At 37.3% G+C, this 20,391-nt stretch overlaps 1 protein-coding gene and 1 pseudogene across 5 annotated transcripts in view; both read right to left on the minus strand.

The window, feature by feature from the left end:
• RALGAPA1 (Ral GTPase activating protein catalytic subunit alpha 1) overlaps positions 1–20,391 on the minus strand; it is a 243,060-nt gene that overhangs the window by 43,270 nt on the left and 179,399 nt on the right. For all 5 annotated transcript variants that reach the window (XM_087823517.1, XM_087823523.1, XM_016198437.2 and 2 more), the window contains 2 exons: positions 13,324–13,479; positions 57–215 (listed from right to left, as the gene is read on the minus strand). In XM_087823517.1, the coding sequence (XP_087679643.1) occupies positions 57–215; positions 13,324–13,479 (315 nt within the window). The remainder of the gene's footprint in view (positions 1–56; positions 216–13,323; positions 13,480–20,391) is intronic.
• Positions 1,723–7,140, minus strand: LOC107526098 (eukaryotic translation initiation factor 3 subunit C pseudogene; annotated as a pseudogene).

Here is a 20,391-nt window from a genome sequence, read left to right on the forward strand (position 1 = left end):
CAAACGCACAGAGAACTCAAAATACATTACTAAAATGTAAAATAAGAAGTTCTTACCTCTGGTTTTTTCATTATCTGGATACTGAACATGTGATTTTTCATTGGATATATTACAATTAGGACATCACCAAATTCTGTAGGAATAATTCCTCTCCTGTAGTCTCGCGTATGCTCTGACCAAACAATGTGTACTTCATCATTTCCTAAATGTCTCAACTGAAAAACCAAGAAAATAGTTCATAGTGCTTTAGAAAAGTCCTGTATTTATATAACTACTGTTAACATATTATAAAAAGATTAAAAGTAAAGAAATAAAAAGCCATATTTTAAAAATTTCATTTGACCATTTTTTTACAACACATGAAACAAACATTCAAAGACATCAGGAGACACTGCAGAAGACCAGATAATTTTTAACAGTCAACAGTTAATTGAAAACACAAAACTTAGACAAAAAAGATTCACATACAGCCCAAATACTCTCCTTAACTGGCAGTTGCACCAATTTTCCACTACCAAACCTCTTAAAAGATTGTTTAAGAGTGTTTTTAAAAAGTGACTGATTTAAGATTCCTCTTGTGTTTCTGATCACTCTCTGCAAGTGCTAATGAGCAGTGAACTGGCTTAAAGCATGCAACAGGAAGAGAAGTAAAAGAAATAGATAATTCATAAATTGGGTAATCATCTATTGAGTATGAGAAAGTTGACTATATTTGGTTTAACAAATCTATTTCCAAGTTTTTCTTTGCCTATGAAACTCTGCCTCTGAAATTCATCCAAAATAGATTTCTTGAGAATTGCTAGACTCTCAATGTTAAATATTTGTGGCGCTTACAAAGATGTTTTTGGCAATCGGAGAGAGATGACATTATGGTGATTAAACTTATCAAAAGCAAAGCATCTCAAAGTTGAATTTCTGTAAGTTATTAGAAAAATGAACCTAGTACCCATCAGTCTTGAGTGTTCCTCACAAAGATTACTTTCTGAACATGTACTTTAATACAATATTTGGTTATCTTAGCACGTTTATTGATTCTTCCATTGCAAACATTTGAATCCATTTTTGAGTCATATCTCACATGACCTTTCTATTACTTTCAGATAAGTGGACACACTGTAGATGGTAAAGTCTGAAAGAAAAAACTAGGATAAGTGTGATTAATATTTTTATTTTTAGTATGAGCTAACATACAGGCAATTTCTGTTTCTGAAATATGTGTGTGTGTTTTTTTGGCTTAAACACCAAGGGGTAGGAAAAACGTTAAATGTGTAATTTAAAGAAAGAAGTCCAATTAATGAAAGGCTCTCTGGAGTTCTTAACCTAGGTTCAAAGATTCTGTGAATATTTGGAAGTTATCTGTAAAATTTTGTATATTTTTCTGAGCAGAGAGTCTATCAAAGTAAGAGTATGTAACACACACACAAGCGAGAGAAGAAAAAAAAAGTCTAGAGTCAGTGTTCTAATAGTTTTTGTTTAGCTTTTAAACTCTAAATAGGCCTTTAATGACTGGGGTATGGTTTAGGACTTAAAGGCTGTTTAATGGTCTAGGCCAGGGGTGGGGAACCTTTCTTCTGCCAAGGGCCATCGGATATTTATAACATCATTTGTGGGCCATACAAAATCATTAATTTAAAAACTAGCTATGAAAAAAGCTCCTAGATTTATTGAATTTTGAGTCCCACCTGCGGTTTCCTTGGTGGGCCAGACATTCCCCACCCATGGTCTAGGCCCTGGGGACAGAAGTGATCAGTAGGCTGTCTGAGACTGCTACTAGCAGTAGGCATCCCAGGCACATGTAGCCTGCGTTTCTGCAGTAGCCATCCTTCTGGTCTCAAAAGTAGCCACCACAGGTACCCTGCTTATGGTCAAACACCTGTTCATTATTTTCCACCAGGCTGCCCAGCTTCTCTGCAAGCTACAGAGCCAGGTTCTGTTGGGCAGTGGGCTCTGTGCAGTACATCACCACTGTCTTTGTTGGCTGGTCCAAGGAGGCCATCAACTCTTTGTTAATGTTCATCTTGCTAATGATGAAGTACACAGTAGGCAGGTCCAGCTCAAACATGTCAGACAGTGTCTCCATGCTGATGGAGTCATAGACACTGCTGTAGGTAAAGAAGTAGGTCTGCAAGTGACTCTTTCTGAATCTTCCTAACCATCATGGTTCAGACTCTGCTGGCCTCAGGGAAAAGGTCCCACGCTTTGCCATTTATCTTCTCATTGTTAAAACTGAAGCAGGTCTTCTAGTCACCCATTTTCATAGCCTTGGAGGCAGCAGCCACATGTTCCCTCATTGATTCATGAGGATCCAGCAAAGGTGTCACTAGCCCACCTGCAGCTGGTAATGGAATTGCTTTCTGGTTATGTGTTGGTGGGAATCACTCTCTTGGGTGGCCATGTAGGGGATCTCCAGGAAAATAGCAGACACCAGATAAACACACTTCAGCAGATCCAGGTTGATGTGCAGGTAAAAGGGCACCTGCTAGCACCACTCCACCTTCTCCTGCTCCTGGTCGTGTTCCTATAGGCTATGTAGCAACAGATCCTGGTCCAGAAGCTCCTTGGCCTTGCCGTCTGACTGGATGTCCAGCAGGGCATTATGATTATCCTTGGTCAGGCCTTGGTGGAAGAAACAGATGTCCCGCTGCTCCATGGTGTGGTTGTACAGTATCTGCACGTGCTGAATGCTGTCTTGTAGGTGGCTCATAAGCATGAGGTCATGGGCCTGGTGCCAGCAGGAGATATGGCAGAGAATGGCACAAGTGTGGATATACAATCTGTGCATCTTGGGCATAAATGTATTTGCAAAGTTTCTCCATCAGTACAACTGAGTTCTTGCCCTCATTTTTTGCTTGATCTTGGTCAGACTTTGAGGAGCCCTTAGGGAGCATAAGCTGCTGCTCATAGGCCTTGTAATCAAATTTGCAGTAGGTGTGGAGAATGCACCTCAAGTACATACGACAGATTTCCTCAGTGGTGCCCTTTTCTTCCAGGTAGCACTGCACATGCTCAATAATGGCACACACCTGTACCTCATCCTTTAGGTGCTCCACATACTCTTGGGAGTTAGGATCAGTATTTTTCATTATTTTAATAAATTCTTCATCCATTCGTTCCACCACAGTTAGGGTACTGCCATAGACATGCAGTGGCTGGTCAATATTACGCAGGTTCTCATCCTCTTCCAGAATGTTCTCTCCAACAAAGATGTTGGGGTTTGCAAACAGGATGTCCATCAGCTCACTGATGCAGCCCAGGCACTTCCGCTACATCTCTGGCTTCATGTATGTGGACAGGTTGGGGTTGTAGTCATAGAACTTGATCTTGACGATGACAACTTCCCCAATGTTGTTTTCAGAAGCAATCTGAACCAGCAGCTGTAGCAGCTCATCTGGGTTGCACGATCAGTTCCCTTCTTGCCTCGTGCCTGTAGGTTCTCATTCAGTTTCTTGAAACAGCAGCATGGGTGATCTCAGTTCCCTTGGCAAACATTTTTGGTTTCTCCTTAACAAGGGCACTCCATCTCAAGCCCTTTCCCACTCCCCACCTTCACTATCCTCCCTCCTCCTCATCCAGATGCTTAGATTTCCTATCGTGTTTCTTCTTTGCTTTGTCCTCCTGTTTTTTCTTAGTGACCTTCTTGTCCTCCAGTGTGGCTAGGGCCTTTTAAGGAATCTTGAGGCCAACACGGTGTGTTGCCTTTTCTCCCGAGCCTGAGCTAGACAGCATTGAACCTGTGTCCCACTCTTCATCCTTTTCTCAATCTTCTGGGTCATCTCTATCCTCCATATTTTTGAGGAACTTGTGACTCCCTGAAGGAGCTTCTGATTTCGTCTTTAAGAAGGCTGCAGCACTGACTCCGTCCTCAGCCCCATCTGAAGAGCCTTCTGAATCTTCATTCTTCTCAGCATTTTCATCTGCAGACTGTGCAGGGTTCTGCTTAGCATGTGTAATACTGGACACAAAATCTCCGTTGTATTTTCAGATCTTCTGGTGCAGGGTGCTCGAGGCTTTGGCATTGTTCTTACTCATCTTCCTCTTTCCTTCCTTATCTTCCCACAGTTCATTAAGACAGTCCTCCAGATCACCCAGGTTACAGATACAGAACTGGGGGGACAACTTTCTTGTCCACAATGCTTTTAGTCTTCTCACATGCTAATCCCAGGAGCTCAAACGCTTCCAGGCACTTGGTGACATCCCAAATCTTCATGGCATTATCTCGAACCACTCACTTGGTATCTTTTTCATCTTTGCTTAACGACAATGGCTGTTTGCTGCAGTTACGACTGACAGGTTTGGTGACAAGCTCCTCCCTGGACAGGGACAACTGGGATTCGCTGTCCGAACCAGTGGTGAAAAACAGCTATATGGCAATAGCACTGAGGGGCTGCGGTGGGGGTAGCCAGATCAGCTGAGCCTGCGAATTCTAATGGTTCAAGTCCCCAACACCAACCTATCTAGAAAATCCTAATCACTATGGATTTCATTAAGTATTTGAGAATACAAGGTAAATTCCTGAACTTTAAAATTTGTATTACTAAGCAATAAACACCTTCTCATATACACTGATGGATTATAAGATACAGGCAACTATTATTACTCTAAAGATAGTGCCGAGCTAAATCTACAGACCAGAATCTATTTTAAAAATAAAGTATAAAGACTTTTTTTTTCTTTTAAGAAAGACTTTTTTTTAGGTTTAAGTGGATTAAATAATAATATATATTTTTTTATTTTGGAAACCATAAATGTGCTTATTGCTCTAAATACTGATGGTAGGTCTCAAAAATAAAAATATTGTTTAAGTTTTAATTCTCATTATTTACACCACACATAGACTTGAATGATATAAATGCAGGACTTAGGCTTTATGACATCTTTAAAAACCAAAAAAGATTACACAACTCAAAAGCCAGGGCTCTATAATTTCATTTTTTAATCAAAATACTTTAAAAATATCCTTCCTATACAGCCATCCCCATGTGTCAGCTTCCCTAATAGGTTTATGTTAACTGAATACAAAAGAAATGTGAAATAAATTTAACCAGGAGGGATGATCCAATCTAATTTTGATACATTAATGTCATATGCTGTACATGTTACAATAGCAGCCAGATCTAATACTAAGCTCCAGGCTATACTGAGATTTCCAAATGGCAGATTGTTCTAAGTGATATCAAGTATAATTGAAGTAATAAACGATAGTAAAAGCTGAGCACACTGTCAGGAAGAATTTAAGTATTTACTTTTTAAAATTAAATGAGTTAGGTTAGGAAAGACAAGACAACTGAAATAATGCAGGTCTCAATTTACAGAAAATTCCTTTTATTTATCTGCTACATTAACCCTTGAACTCTTGCCAAAGCTATCTATAATTTCTAGTGCTCACTTATCTAAAGAAATGAGAGAAAAGGGCAACTGTAGTTTTATCTTATATAACCAAGGCTTCTCTTCAAATATCCACCACAGAGTATTAAAAGCCTGCAATAGAAGTTTAATGGAAAAGAACAATACATTTTTACCAAGATGTTGTAATGAATATATTTGGGGCCCAGAACCATGTGTATAACAAAGTTATTCTAAACATGTTCAAGCATTTTAAGGGAAAGCTTCCAGAATATCCATTATGATTTATATTCAAATGCTAAAAGGTAATTATTTTATGCTGTCATGATGAGGCATGTTTTTATATCTGTATATAAAATAATCCTGCTATATACTAATTAAACGCAATTGAGAAATTATTAATCATTGCTTAGAAATTTCTGAAGAGATTACTGAAAAAATCAATTTTGAGTGGTTAACAGGTTAATAGAAATTTCAGAAGTGTGTTTGATATATTTTGACATGAAAACGTTATATAATATTTTATATTTATTTTATTTACTTATCTCTTTTGGACTTACAAGATTGTGTCCTATGTATACTCAGCAGGTTTTTTCTTTACTCTGAAAACATTGAAAGGGGTTCCTAATTATATGTTTTTGTACCTAGATGTCAATCACTTCTGAAATAGAGTACAAGACTTCTGTATATGGCGTAGGTCTGTTAAAATCACTGGCAACCAACTACTCTTTCAAATTCACTTCAACTGCTGCTTAAGCTATTTTGGAATTCAAAGTATGTAACATTGGCTGTAGATTATCATTACCAATTTATGAAGACAAAGCAGTTAAATGAAATTCGACATGTATAAAATCAAGTCCTCAAACAATTATAGAATATTAGCACCAGAAGAGACCCTGAAGTTCCAATTTCCTACCCAATACAGGAACTTCCACTGTAATACTCCTGACAAGTAATTCTGCCTCTGCTTGAATATTTCTAAGGCTAGCTAGCTTAAAAATTCACAAAACAATCCATTCATTTTTAAAGAGTTTCAAACATTAGAACATTCTTCATACTAAGCTAAAATGTCCCTGAAGCCAGTCCTTCCAAAATGAGGAAGGGTTACCAAGTAAATCCAACCTATATTCTATATACTGTCTTTTCAGATATTTAAAGATCAGTATAATAATATATCTCAACTTTTCTTTTCCAGGTTAAAAGTGTCCTTAGTTCTTCTTCTTACAGTTTACAAATCTATTCATTATCCTGGATTATTACCTCAGTTTATTGAGATTTCTATTAAACTGTGGTGTTCTGACAAAGACAACCAGCCTATCTATAGTGGGACTACTTTGTTCTGTTCACTACATTTAATTTTCTCCATTTTTATAATACTGGCTCAAACAGAAGTTGCAGTCAATTCAAACCCCTAAGTCTTTTTCTACAAAGTTCATTTATGCAGGTACAACTGAGTGAGAAAGGATTTCATATTTATTCCTATTAAATTATATCTTGCTAGTTTTAGATTACCCTTAAGCCTATCAAGGTCTTTTGCTAATCTGATTCTGCTATCCAATGTGTTACCTCTCTCTTTCCCAGATTTGTGTTATCCTTAAATTCAAATTCTTGTGTCTTCATTTAGATTTTGGATAACAATGTCAAATGGGACAGGTTTGGGTAAGAGCCATTACAGATGTTCATCCTGGTTAAAAAAAATCCACATTTATTAAATGCTTACTAGTCTAAGTGCTTGTGATAATTTATTTAATTTTTACAACAATGTTACATGGTAAATATAATTATTATTACCTCCATTTTTACAGGTGAGGAATTGCAGCTTAAGAAGATAAAACAAGTTTGGCTGAGGCCACATAACTATTAAGTGGCAGAGCCAGAACTGAAACCCAGGCAGGCTAGTTCCAGAAACCACACTTTAACCACTTCTCTATATTGCCTCTTATTAAATAATTAATTTATTTCCCTAGATATAATTACACAACTAGTTATGAATATACTAACTATTATTAAGACCACATTTCTTCAATTTGTCCACAACAAACGACTTAGTTAAATGCTTCATATTGTCTATGGCTTCCCCTGATCTAGTAATCCTATTAAAACAAATTAAGTTACTTTGATGCAATTTGTTATGGTGAACTCATCATGGCTCCTAGTGATCACTACTTCATTACTTAAGTGCTCACAAAACATCTGTTTAATAATCCTATTTTGCCAGGCATTGACATAGAGCTCATGACCATTAGTAATTTTTGTAGTTGGTGGCCTGTTCAATTTCTTTTTATGAAAATCAGATGTTTGCCTATCTTATGGCAGTGTTCTCATTTTCCATGATTATGAACAGAGATTCCAGAGTCAATTCTAGATTTCCTCAGTGCCACAGAATATCATTCATCTGGAGCTGGAGACTAGAATTCATGTAAAGTAACTGTATTGCCTCTTTCATAAAATCAGGTTACTATATGACTTCCCCATTTCTGTTAAAAGCATCTAACAGTTAATTATAATTACTCAGGGTCAAAACGTGAAAGTCTTCAACTTCTGTTTTCCTTACTGTATCTCTAACAACCTCTTCATTAAGAAAAAAGTATTATACTCCTTTTTTGTACTTTCCTCCCTATTTCCTCTACTGTTACCTGAGGTAAGATGCCAGTCATCCTACACACCTGGACTAGGTTCATGAGTTTCTAAAAGATCTTCTCTCCTCCCTGCAGTCCTTCCTGTCCACCTTCTTTCATACTTTAGAAAATATTGAGAGCCCTAGCTGGTTTGGCTCAGTGGTTAAAGTGTCAGCCCGTGGACTGAAGGGTCTTGGTTCAATTCTGGTCAAGGGCACTTACCTTGGTTTCAGGTTCGATCCCCGGCCCTGGTCGGGGTGCAGGCAGGAGGCAACCAATTGATGTGTCTCTCTCACACTGATGTCTCTCTCTCTCTTCCTTCCACTCTCTGTGAAAAGCAATGGAAAAAATATCTTCGGGTGAGGGTAAAAAAAAATATTGAGAGCCGAGTAAATGCACTGCGCTACAGGCACAGTCTCTGCTCTCACAAAGCTTTAAGTCCAGTGGAGGAGACAGAGTAAAATAACTAGGCAAGAAATGAATAATTAACAATATAGATAATGCTCTAAATATACTTCCCTGAATGCAAGTAACAAAGAAAACTAAGCTATAATGGCATTTGAAGAATGCAAAGAAGGTAACTAGGTTAGGCAGTTACTTTAGGAGACAGTGGGTATATATGCAGAAACTGAAACTGAGTAATACTCACTGCCCCAAGCCCTTATGCCTCCCTCCATCTTCCAGACACTTGTATATAGCAAAACATACAATATCACATACTCCTCAATTACGTGAAAAAACATACTTTCATACACATTCTTTAGCCACACGTTTTCATATATTTACTTCCTGTGTGGATCATTCACTTTTTAATAACTAAGAAAAGCTTCCTGAAGCAATAGGCACAGCATTTATCTAGTACATGATACGTTAGCAGAGTGGACACTCAATAAATAATGCTGACTATTAAAAGGATAATATCACAGTACTTGGCAACTTTTTTCTTATCATTACATAGTGTATAGCATAAAAACAGAATCATCTGCAATTATGGAATTTATTTAAATATGCCACCTTGAAAGTGCTAAGTGCTACAAACAAAATAAAATAGGGTATGTGATAGTGTTACTGGGTGGAGGGGGCTACTTTGCTAGGATGGTCTGGAAAGAACTCTCTAAGGAACTGTCTATATGAGTCTAAGAACAGGACATTGAAAATGACAAAGCCTGATGATGTGGAGAAAGAGTATTTCAAATAGAAAGAATAGTAAGTGCATAACTCCTGAGATGGGAATAAGCTTGACATGCTGGGAGATCAGAATGATAGCCAGTAAGGCCAGACTGCGGTAAAGGAAAAAGAAAGTATGAGAAGGTGAGATCAGAGGAGTAGGCAGCTAGGTGACCAAATCATATAGGGCATTGAAGGCCATAGTGGAGAATTCAAATTTTATTCTACATGTAATGAGAAGCAATTTCAATATCATCCAAATTATACCACTCACAGTAGTTAGATAAATTTACTTTGACCCATTTGTATTTTCTGGTTTCTCTATCCTCTATTCTTGTCATTAGGAGTATATAGAAATGGGGTTAAGGGTGGAGTTTATGACATTAAAATAGAATTATTTTATGTAAGGTTGTTATATTTTGGGACTGAAACCATGAGTATAATTCCATAACATTTATTAACTATCACATCACTACACCTTTACTAAAATAATAAAAATTTTGTTGTTATTCCTTAAATTTGTTTTTGAATTCATTCTCCAGATTATATTTAGCATATAGTTCTTTGGAAAGTAAAGTATATTGCAATTTTATTCCTAAATAAAATAAAAAAATAGGAAATATTAAAATCAGACCAAATAGGTCTATAAAGCTCATTTATTTGCAAAATTATTGGGATCAAATTTCAAAAAAGAAAATGAACTGCTGTCTATTACACTAACAGTATTCCAGAAGCAACCAACTTAAATAAAGGGCTTTCCAGCCCCTCTTTTGGGGGGTCCAGGAAATGAAAAACAGACTAGAGAGTCCAACTAAGTATGTTACAATTATCTGAACTTGATCTTTACCAAACTCCTAAAAGGATGATTCAGTACCTATGAAGCAGAGTATCAGCGAGTGGCTAGAACAAGGAGACAGAGGAAATGAGACAAGCTCCTGTGAACACTTTATACCAATGCTTGCAGCACTTTTGATTTTTTAGGGGTGAATAAACTCAGTTAAGTGGAAATTATTTTTAACCATTTTCCATCAATCTTCCTCAGGTAGAGATAATTTATAGAACAGATGGCTTGAACTGGGGTTATATCAGGATTTTTTGATACGGTGGTATAATATTTCTAAGAGAGACTGCTTTGTTAGACTGAATGTTTGGTTAATTTGTTCAAAAAGTACAGTCTATGTTGTAAAAATTCTGCTGCTACTGTCTTGAGCCTTGAAAAAGCTTCTCAACACAAGAAATAAAATGCTATACTTAAATAGGTTCAAAGATATTTACCTCTTTCTGAGAAAAGAAAATGCTTAAAAATAATTTACAAAATCACCACACATTTTAAATAAAAAGTGAGAACTAAAATTAGTTTCTGTAAACTAGATATAAATGATTTTTTCCTTTCAAGTTTAAAACAAAGAGCCAGAGTCATAAATAATTCCAGCTTGCCAGAGGCATGGCTATTTCTTTATACTGACTGTCGACTATCTAATTTAATTAGAGGTATTAAACTCCATGCTGAGGTCAACGAGCCTTACATCCTCCAATATTACACTTCAACCAGTGCTCATTAATGTGTCTACTGAATGGATTAACACACTAAAGATATATGTACAAAGGAAAGGGGGACAACCTAATGATATCCAATTGTTCATTTGTAATAGGACACATGTTCTAGGCCTCAACTTATTACCTCTAATGTGGAATTTATTAAATTCAGGAGAAAAAATGCCAATACAGAAAGTGATTTTTTATTAAGGGGAACTGGTATAAAACAACTGGTTTCTATGATTAAATTTAAACATTTAAGCTTTTATTAAAAAGAAATTGATACTATAATAGAGCTAAAATATAAGCCTGTTACTTAGAAAAATCCTACATACTAGCACTCTGAACAGCAGATTAAGGACAAGAGTACTATAGAAGAGGGAAAAGGAAAATTCAATATATAGAGTAATAAATGTTACATTCTTTTTATTTCTATGAAAAGGTTTAGAATAGTTATACTGTTTCTGAGGCCAGGTAAAATTTTCCTTGATACTGAATTAAGTCCCAATGTTGACAGAGTAGATTTTACTTAAAGTGATTTAAATTGCTATTCAAAAAAATATACCTTCCAAAGTAATATTGCTTTATTACATTTGTTTACAATTTTGATAGGTTTTACTTTTGCATGGTAGGTTTTACTTTTGTATGATTTTACTATATATGTGAAAGCAGTGACATGTGAAATTTCAAAATAGTTGGAGATTAAACAACACACTTCTAAATAACACATGGGTCAAAGGTTCTAAAGAGAAAATAAAAAATATTTTTAACTAAATGAAAATAGAAAAGTTCTGGAAAAGGATACTAGTGATGGGTGTATAACAGTAAATGAACTTTATGTCAATAGACTTACATTAAAAAATAGTTAAAATTAGGCAAATTTTATGTTGCATTTACATTTTACCATATTTAAAAAAACTCTTTCTATACTTATATATGAAACTATTAGTGTTCAAGGTTTAATCCCTCAAAATTCCAGTACTCAAAATATTCACCACTTAAAAGTATAATTTCAATTAGAACTCAACCATTTAACAATTTTTAAATGGTGTTATCATCTCCAAAATTCATTTTGTTATGATAGTCAACTGCTAAACATCCATTTCAGATTTTTCTTGAAAACCCTTATGAATGTTATAAATGAAATAAGAAATCTTACTTATTTGACATTTCTACAAAGGTCACAGGGATGAAAGTTTAAGTACCATATAATGATCAGTTTTAATATATTGAAGTAAAAATATTTTGACATGATTTTTTTTTTAAAAGCATTTTAACAAAAAATGATATACTTTATTCTGCTCTTATGTTTGTAATCTAAGATACTATTAATTTTAGACTGCTCTGGTATATAAAAGTGGTATCCATGGAGCCATGAAATGATAATGATAAATATGAGTCACTGCCAAAATATACTCATAATTATCTCTAATTTGGGTATGGCTTATTTTCAGAGAAATAAAATGAGTTGATGGAATAAATGTTTGTTGGCATTGACCCCTGGCTCCTGCTAATGAACTTCCCAAGGGATTCCAAGGTGGCCGTGGATTAAGTGGAAGCTACATTGACACCCTCCCAGGACCAAACTGGAATTACAAATAAAATATAGAAAAACCACCCTGAATAATCAACTGAAAACTAGCTGGAGAGCACCCTCATAACCCAGGACCTAAAGCGGAGACTGCATAGAGACTGGTAGGAAGTTCGGAGGCTCGAGGGGCTGGCTGGGCTCCCACAGGCAGCAGCTGAAGGCCCAGAGGGCTATCTCAGCTGTGGGGCGTTTCCACTGAGGACTCTGGGGCCTAAACCCCAGGCTCGGCTTCCCAGCCAAGAACACCAGAATGGAGAAAGGTGCCCACATAACATCTGGCTTTGAAAAGCAGCAGGACTTCTGTCTGCCAGGGAGAGACAGCTGGAAATGCAGGCACCCTCTTAAAGGGCCAATGCACAAAGTTTCCTGTGCAGCCAGTCACCGTGGGCTCCAGTGGAGGGAGGGAAGAGTGGACTAGAGCAGTGTGAGGAGAATTCAGGGTTGTGGGCTCTGGAGATAGAGCTCAAAGGGCAGCCATCTGGATTCCTGTGCTGAGTAATTCCCCCGTCCGGCAGAGGACATCTTTCTCAGGCAGACCTTTGCCAGTCAGACAGCTTTTGCCTGGGGGGGGGGGCAGAGCAAATGCCCCAAACAATGGAACACCTCTTGCCCCGCCCTGTAGAGGAAAGAACATTTTCAAGCTCTTCTTTTAAAAAAATCCTCACCAGAAGATATTTTATTCATTGCTTTTTCAGAGAGAGTAGAGGGAGAGAGAAACATCGATATGAGAGACACAGATTGGTTGCCTGCTGCACGTGCCCTGACAAGGGCCGGGGATCAAGCCAATCGAACCAGGAACCCTTCAGTTTTCGGGCCAACACTCTAACCACTGAGCCAAATCAGCGAGGACTTATCTCCACTTTCTTGAAGGCAAATCTTCTGTTAAGACTATAACCTTCAATCACATCATTAAGAAAACAGTTTGTTCTATAACAATACTGTTTCTGAAGATGGTATTGGGTGAGTATTCAGAGTTAGTGTTTTATCAATTAGCGTACTTACATATTTTATGTAATAATTTTCTTAAATACTAGAATTTTAACCAAGCACTTTTCTCTCAACGCTTACTTTTTTGGTTAAAGAGTCATCAGAATCAGAAGGCATTCTTGTTGATACATGAAATATTACTTCCATTGTAGAGGTAGCAAAATATGGCGTGGTCAATCCAGTGCTTTTGTTTTTTTGTAGTCCTCCCATGAAACCACAATGGTTTGTAAGATTTACCTAGAAACAATGAAGAGACATAATATTAATCAACTAAATAAAATTCAAAAAACTCGCTGTTGAAAAAGATTGAATTTTTCACTTTGTAAAAACATGGGGAACAAATGTCTTTTGTATGTTATCAATCAATGCTTGACGTAGAATTATCAATTAGAGCTGCTCTGTTCATTCTGGAATTTTTTTCTTAAGTATTTCAAGATCCCTAATTAATAGGAGTTAATTAGAAAAGAAATGAACTGCTATGCACTATGCATCTTCAGTTAGGCTACTAGGTGCTAATGGTACATGTAAAGGCAGTGGGGGGACACCAAGGCCAGAGATTAAAATCAAGTAGCAAAAATTAAGACTGGAAATGATTCCGGGAAAAGTTAAAACAGTAATGCCACTTTGACAAAATGATTAATTAGGCGTGTCATATTTACTCCTCAAAACTACCTTCCTAATTATTAGTACCTATCATTAGCCCAGAACAAGAATATAAAAATGTAGAATTTAAGTATACTTCAAATGCAATGAACTAGGAATCAATCTATGAAAAGATTTTTAAATATATTTTTCCTGATTATAGACATAATACATGCTAATATCAGGGGGGCTGCACTGAATTACATTCCCTGGACCTGTGTGATGCATGGAAGTCAGCAACTTAAGTTCACTGTAGAAAATTAAATAATGGGGAACAAAACTGAAACATTGCTTGTATCTCTCCACTCAGAGAAATCGCTTATGCGGGTTATTAAATAATGAAATCTGAATATCTAATAAAGAATTATAAAAATAAAATCTCTGTACCATGTGAAGAGACATGTCTTTTAACCCATCAATATCACCTACTAATGGGTGAACATATGAAAAACAAATTGATTTTTATGCCATTACTATGAAATTGATTCAATCACAATATATTTATTTTTTAAATATATCTTTATTGATTTCAGAGAGAGGAAGGGAGAGGGAGAGAGAGACAGAAACATCAATGATGAGAGAGTCACTGATTGGCTGCCTCCTGCACACCCTCAACTGGGGATCGAGCCTGCAACCCAGGCATGTGCCCTGACCGGGAATTGAACTGCAATCTCCTGGATCCTAGGTTGATGCTCAACCGCTGAGCCACACCTGGCTGGGCAATCACAATATTTTTAAGTTTACTTTTTTTGACTCAGTAATATATTCATATAATTAACAATTCAAAAGATATACCAAAAATTTTCCTTCCATATCTCGTCTCTGGCTACTCAGCTCTTCCAGAAAGCAATTTCTTAAGTATCATTTCAAAAATGCTCTCTCTGGCCCTAGCCAGATTGGCTTGGTTGTTAGAACGTCTGCCTGAGGACTGAAGGGTCCCAGGTTCAATTCTGGCCAAGGGCACGTACCTTGGTTGCAAGCTCAACCCCTTGCAACCAATCGATGTGTCGCTCTCATATCGATGCTTCTCTCTCTCTCTCTCTCTCTCCCTTCCACTCTCTCTGAAAAGCAATGACAAAATATCCTTGGGTGAGGATTAAAAAAAGAAAAAACAAACAAAACCCAAAAATGTTCTCTGCATATACAATTAAGTTCTTATATGTATGTGTATATATACATACACACACACAATAAGCATATACAATGTTCTGCACCTTGCTTTTTTGTACTTAAAATATCTTGAAAAATACTGTAAGTAAAGAGCTTCCTTGTTTTTTCGTTTTCATGGCTTCATAGTTCATTTTCTTGATGTAAAAATAGTTTAACTAGTCCCCTACTTGAAGGATATTTAGACTGCTTCCAATCTTTTGCTATTATGGTCAATGCCACAGTGAGTAACACTGAACACGTCATGTTGCATTTGTGAAAATAGATCTGTAGCATACATACTCCAAAGCGGAACTTTGAGTCAAAGGGCATGTGTACTTTTAATTTTGAAACCCACTAGCGAAATTACTCTTAATACATGGCACTAAGAGTGTATGAGAGTACCTGTTTCTCTCACATCTTCTCAAATATACTATCAAACTTTATGATCTTTGCTAATCTAACAGGTGAAAATAGTATCTTAATATAGATTTTTTGTTCTGTTTTGTTTTCATGACAAAGTTATTTTCAAGTCAATTATTGATTATGTAAAGGAGAAAGTCTCAGTTTAATGTTCCTTTGTTGTGAACACTTCTGTAACACTTAATGATCTCTATTCTTTTAAATAAACTTTTTATCTGGAGATCACTGAAAATTCACATGATGTTTTAAGAAATAATAAAATGAAACCCCATGTACCCTTTACCCAGATTCCCCCAGTAAAAAACTATATTACAACAAGGATACTGACATTGATAAAATTAAAAGACAGAATATATTCATCACAAGGATCCCTCATGTTGCCGTTACCTTACTTGCTCCCACTTCCCTCCTACCCCACCCTCCTCAATTCCCGGCAATCACTAATCTGTTCCTCACTACTAAAACTGTCATTTCAAGAATGTTATATAAATGAAATTATACAGTACGCAACCCTTCCAACAGCAGAGATGTTCAATTAATGATTTCAAGTTTGAGCCCACTGTAGTTGAAGAACACACTATATGATTTCAATGTTTTTAAATTTGAAGTTTGTTTTATGGTCCAATATATGGTCTATTTTGGGAACCTGAAAAGAATATACATTCTGTTGTTGTCAGGCAGAGTGCTGTAGAAACGTCATTAAATCCTCTTTTTTTTTTTTAAAATATATCTTTATTGATTTCAGAGAGAGGAAAGGAGAGAGAGAGAGATAGAAACATCAATGATGAGAGAGTCAACGATCGGCTGCCTCCCGCATGCCTCTGACTGGGGACCGCGCCCGCAACCTGGGCATGTGCCCTGACTGGGAATCGAGCCCCGATTGCGTGGATCCTAGGTCAACACTCAACCGCTGAGCCACACCCAGCTGGGCAACGTCATTAAACCCTCTTGATGACGGTGTTGAGTATCTTCCACACATCTGCGGATTTTGTCTAGTTCTTCTCTCAGTTGTTGAGAAGGATGAAGTCTCCATCTACAATTGTGGATTTATTTCTTCTTTCAGTTCTATCAGCTTTGCTTCACATATTTTGCAGTTCTACTGTTTACTGCACACTTAGGATTGCTATGCCTTCTTGGTGAAGTGATCCTTTTATCGTTATACAATGTCCCTCCGTCTCTGGTCAAAGTTTCTTAACTTTGCTCTGAAGTCTACCTTATCTAATATTAATGTAAACACTCTGGCTTTCCTTTGATTAGTTTGCATGATATAACTTTTTCCATCCTTTTACTTTCTACCAGCCTATATTGTTATATTTGAAGTGAGTGTCTTCTTTTTTTATGCAAAATACAGACTTTATTAAATGCTGCTCAATCCCCCAATGAAGATCTTTCATTACAAAACATTTTCCACACAACTGCAAATTAAAGATTGGAATGGTACTCTGATAACAAAATTTGTGAGAAATACTTGACCAAGTAAAAACATACAAGACTTCACTACAGTCAACGTTCTCAGAACTCTACAGAGGAAGCCTACTGCATTTCCTTTAAGTAAGGCCAGGCAGTAAAAAAGCACTCTGCGTCACCATATTGTGGGGCTCAAAGCCTCCAGCCTCTAGTCAGGAGGCACTGGAGTAAGGGCAGGTTGTGAGGACTGGAAGGGCCCTGCCTTGAGCCTCTGGGAGGTGGGGGAGGGGGAGGGGGAGAAGGAGGACGAGGGGGAGGAGAAGGAGGAATGAACTGAGAGTCAGGTTGGGTGTTCACCTGTGCTGCCTCCACTAATCTGTGCTCATCACTCTGGGGAGTTGCAGATGAACAGGGATATTCACGAGGAACAATCTGAAGAATTTGGTTTACTTTCCCAGCTTTTATTTATATTTTGTGCTTTAAAAAGCCTGGAGATTTAAGTTTTTGCTCAAATTGCAGAGTACAGTAATATATCTAATGTAGGAAGGCTTGGGCAGGTAATTCCTCCTATATTTCTGAGAGCGACACAGGTAAGGTAAGGTAACGATTATACCTTATTTTTATTCTAGGAAATACTCTTTTTTCCTAGGACGTAACTAAGGTGTGCATATGTGGATCATGTTTTGTTTTTCTTAATCCCTACCCGAGGACATTTTTTCCATTGCTTTCAGAGAGAGTGGAAGAGGGGAGGAGAGAGAAAGAGAGAGAGAAACATCGATGTGAGAGAGACACATCGATCGGTTGTCTCCTGAATGCACCCTGACTGGGGCTAGGGACTGAGCTGCAACTGAGGTACGTGCCCTTGGCTGGAATTGAGCCTGGGACCCTTCAGTCCACAGGTCAATGCTCTAACCACTGACCCAACCCAGCTAGGGCAGTCTGCTAATTTTTAAGTGGAATATTTAGACATATTTAGTATAATTACATTTCATGTAATGACTGATATGCTAGGGCTTAAGCCTGCCATTTTATTTTTTGTTTTCTCTTTATTGTTTCTCTGTTTTATTTTTCCTGCCTCCTGTGGGTTAAACATTTTCTAGAATTCCATTTTTATTTATCTACCTATCTTATTTTTAATTCTCACCTGAGGATATGCTTAACACCTCGATGACCAGTTATCTGGAGCCAGAACTTGCTTGTGTGGCTGGCTACTCTTCTGCTCTTTTAAAACTCTACATTGTTTTCAGACCGTAAAATTACTTAAATTAATCTTAGGGCAAACATGAATATACTCATGACCAGTCGGCATGAGAGAGACGAAAGGAGAGGAAGGAAGAGAGAGAGAGAAACATTGATGTGAGAGAGAAACATCAATTGGTTGCCTCCCGTACTTGCCCTGACCAGAATCAAACCAGCAATCCTAAGTACGTGTCCTGGCCAGGAATCAAACCCGCAACCTTTTGGGGCACGGGATGACACTCCAACCAACTGAGCCACTTGGTCATGGCTTATCTATCATTTTTTTAGTGTATCCTTTGGTATGTGTTTTTAGTGGTGACACTTGGTATTATTATTATATGTATATAACATCATAGACTGCTGATGTTGTCATTTACCAGTCTGAGTGAAATACAGAAACCCTACCTCACTTTATGGCCCTTTAATTTCCTTGTTTGTAATATAAATGCCATGAATATTTTCATGTTACTACATTTAGAAACACATCAGATAGTGAAATAAGTTTTGCACTGACCATCAAACATAATTAAGAAAACTCAAGAGAAGTAAAGCCTAGTATATTTACCCATATTTTTTCTTGCTATGCTGTTTCTTCCTGATGTACCAAGTGTCCTTTTATCATTTCCTTTCTGTTAACAGAGCCTTGTAGTGATTCTTTTAGGGCAGGTCTGCTGGCAACAAATTCTAAGTTGTCCTTCATCTGAAAATCTTCTGCTTCATTCCTTCGCTAGCTATAAAATTCTGGGTTGACAGTTTTCCACCCCCACCACTTGAAAAACATTATGTCACTTCCTCTAGCTCCCATAGTTTTTTATAAGAATTTCACTATCATTCTAATTGTTTTCCCATTGTAGATAAGATACAATTTTTCTCTGTACACCTTTGAGATTTTTTTTCCGTTAGTTTCATAAGTTTAATTATGATGTACCTTAGTATGGATTTCTTTTTATTTATCCTGTTTGAGTTTCACCCAGCTTCTTCAGTCCGCAGCTTTATATCTTTATTTCTCTTGCCAAATTTGAGAAGTTTTTGGTATTAAGTCTTCAACTGATTTTCAGGCCGAACCTCTTTTTCCTCTCATTTCAGTACTCAGAAATTAGAACACAGAAATGTTAGGTCTTTTGTTAGTCCCACAGGTCTCACTGTCTTTAAATCTATTCTCTTTCTGCTATTCTGATTGGTTTTTACTATTCTATCTTCAGTTTATTGATTCTTTGTTCTGTATACCTATCTCTACCTGATTGTTGCTGGGTCCATCTACTCAGCTTTAAATTTGTTATTGTATTTTCAGTTCTAAAATTTCCATTTAGTTCTTGTTTGTTTCTTCTATTTCTTTGCTGAGACTTTCTGTTTTTCATTTATTTCAACTGTGTTCCTAATTGCTTGTTGAAGCATTTCCATTATGTCACTTTAAAATCTTCGTCATCTTGGTGTTAGCACTTACTGTCTTTTCACTCAGTTTGAGACCTTTCTGGTTCTTTGTACAATTTCTAATTGAAGCCTGAATATTTTCATATTATAAGATTATAACATATCTTATCTAAACCATTTACTTAAACCTTCTGCTTTAGCTGGCTGTTTTGTGACAGCTCCGTCAGAGAAGCAGGGGTGGTGCTGTCTCATTACTGACAGGGGAAGGTAGAAGTACAGGTTCCCCACTTAACCTCTGCTGACACCTGGGGAGGAGAGATCCTTATTACTGCTAAGAGGAGGTAGAAGTTTTGGCTTCCTATGTGGTATCCACTGATATAGTGTGTGTGTGTGTGGGGGGAATGTCTCATTACTGCTGGGTGATAGCGAAAGGCCTAGTTCTTTACTATGTCCCCTCTGACCTGCTCCAGTGGAGAGGGGTAAGGACATCTCATTACCGCTAGGTGGAGAGAGAATTCTAAGTGCCTCCTGTAGTCTCCACTGACACTGTTTTGTGGGTGGTGGATGCTGGACTTGTTACCTGGCGGCAAAGATGAAAGTCTTGACTTGGTACTTGCCCTTCTCTGACACTACAGGATTGCTTTGGTGTGGAGTTGGGCACGCCTCATCACAGTCTTGTGAGGATAGAAGTCTAGACTCCCTAACTGACTTCTGTTGTCAGGGGTGGGGATGGGGTGGTCACAGTATTTTCTGCGGTTTGGCTGGAGTAGAGCAGTTATTGTCTAAATTTTTGTTTTTCTTGGTTGCTCCTTTCCTGATGCTTTGGCTAGAAAGAGTGGTTTTGCTGGCTTTTTCTTCCCCCTGTGCTTGTTGATGTTTCTGAGTTGCTGGCTTCTTCAGCTCCAAGTCAGTGCTATATGA

This window comes from Miniopterus natalensis, chromosome 1 (genome assembly GCF_054644295.1).
Source record: "Miniopterus natalensis isolate mMinNat1 chromosome 1, mMinNat1.hap1, whole genome shotgun sequence".
NCBI lineage: Eukaryota > Metazoa > Chordata > Mammalia > Chiroptera > Miniopteridae > Miniopterus > Miniopterus natalensis.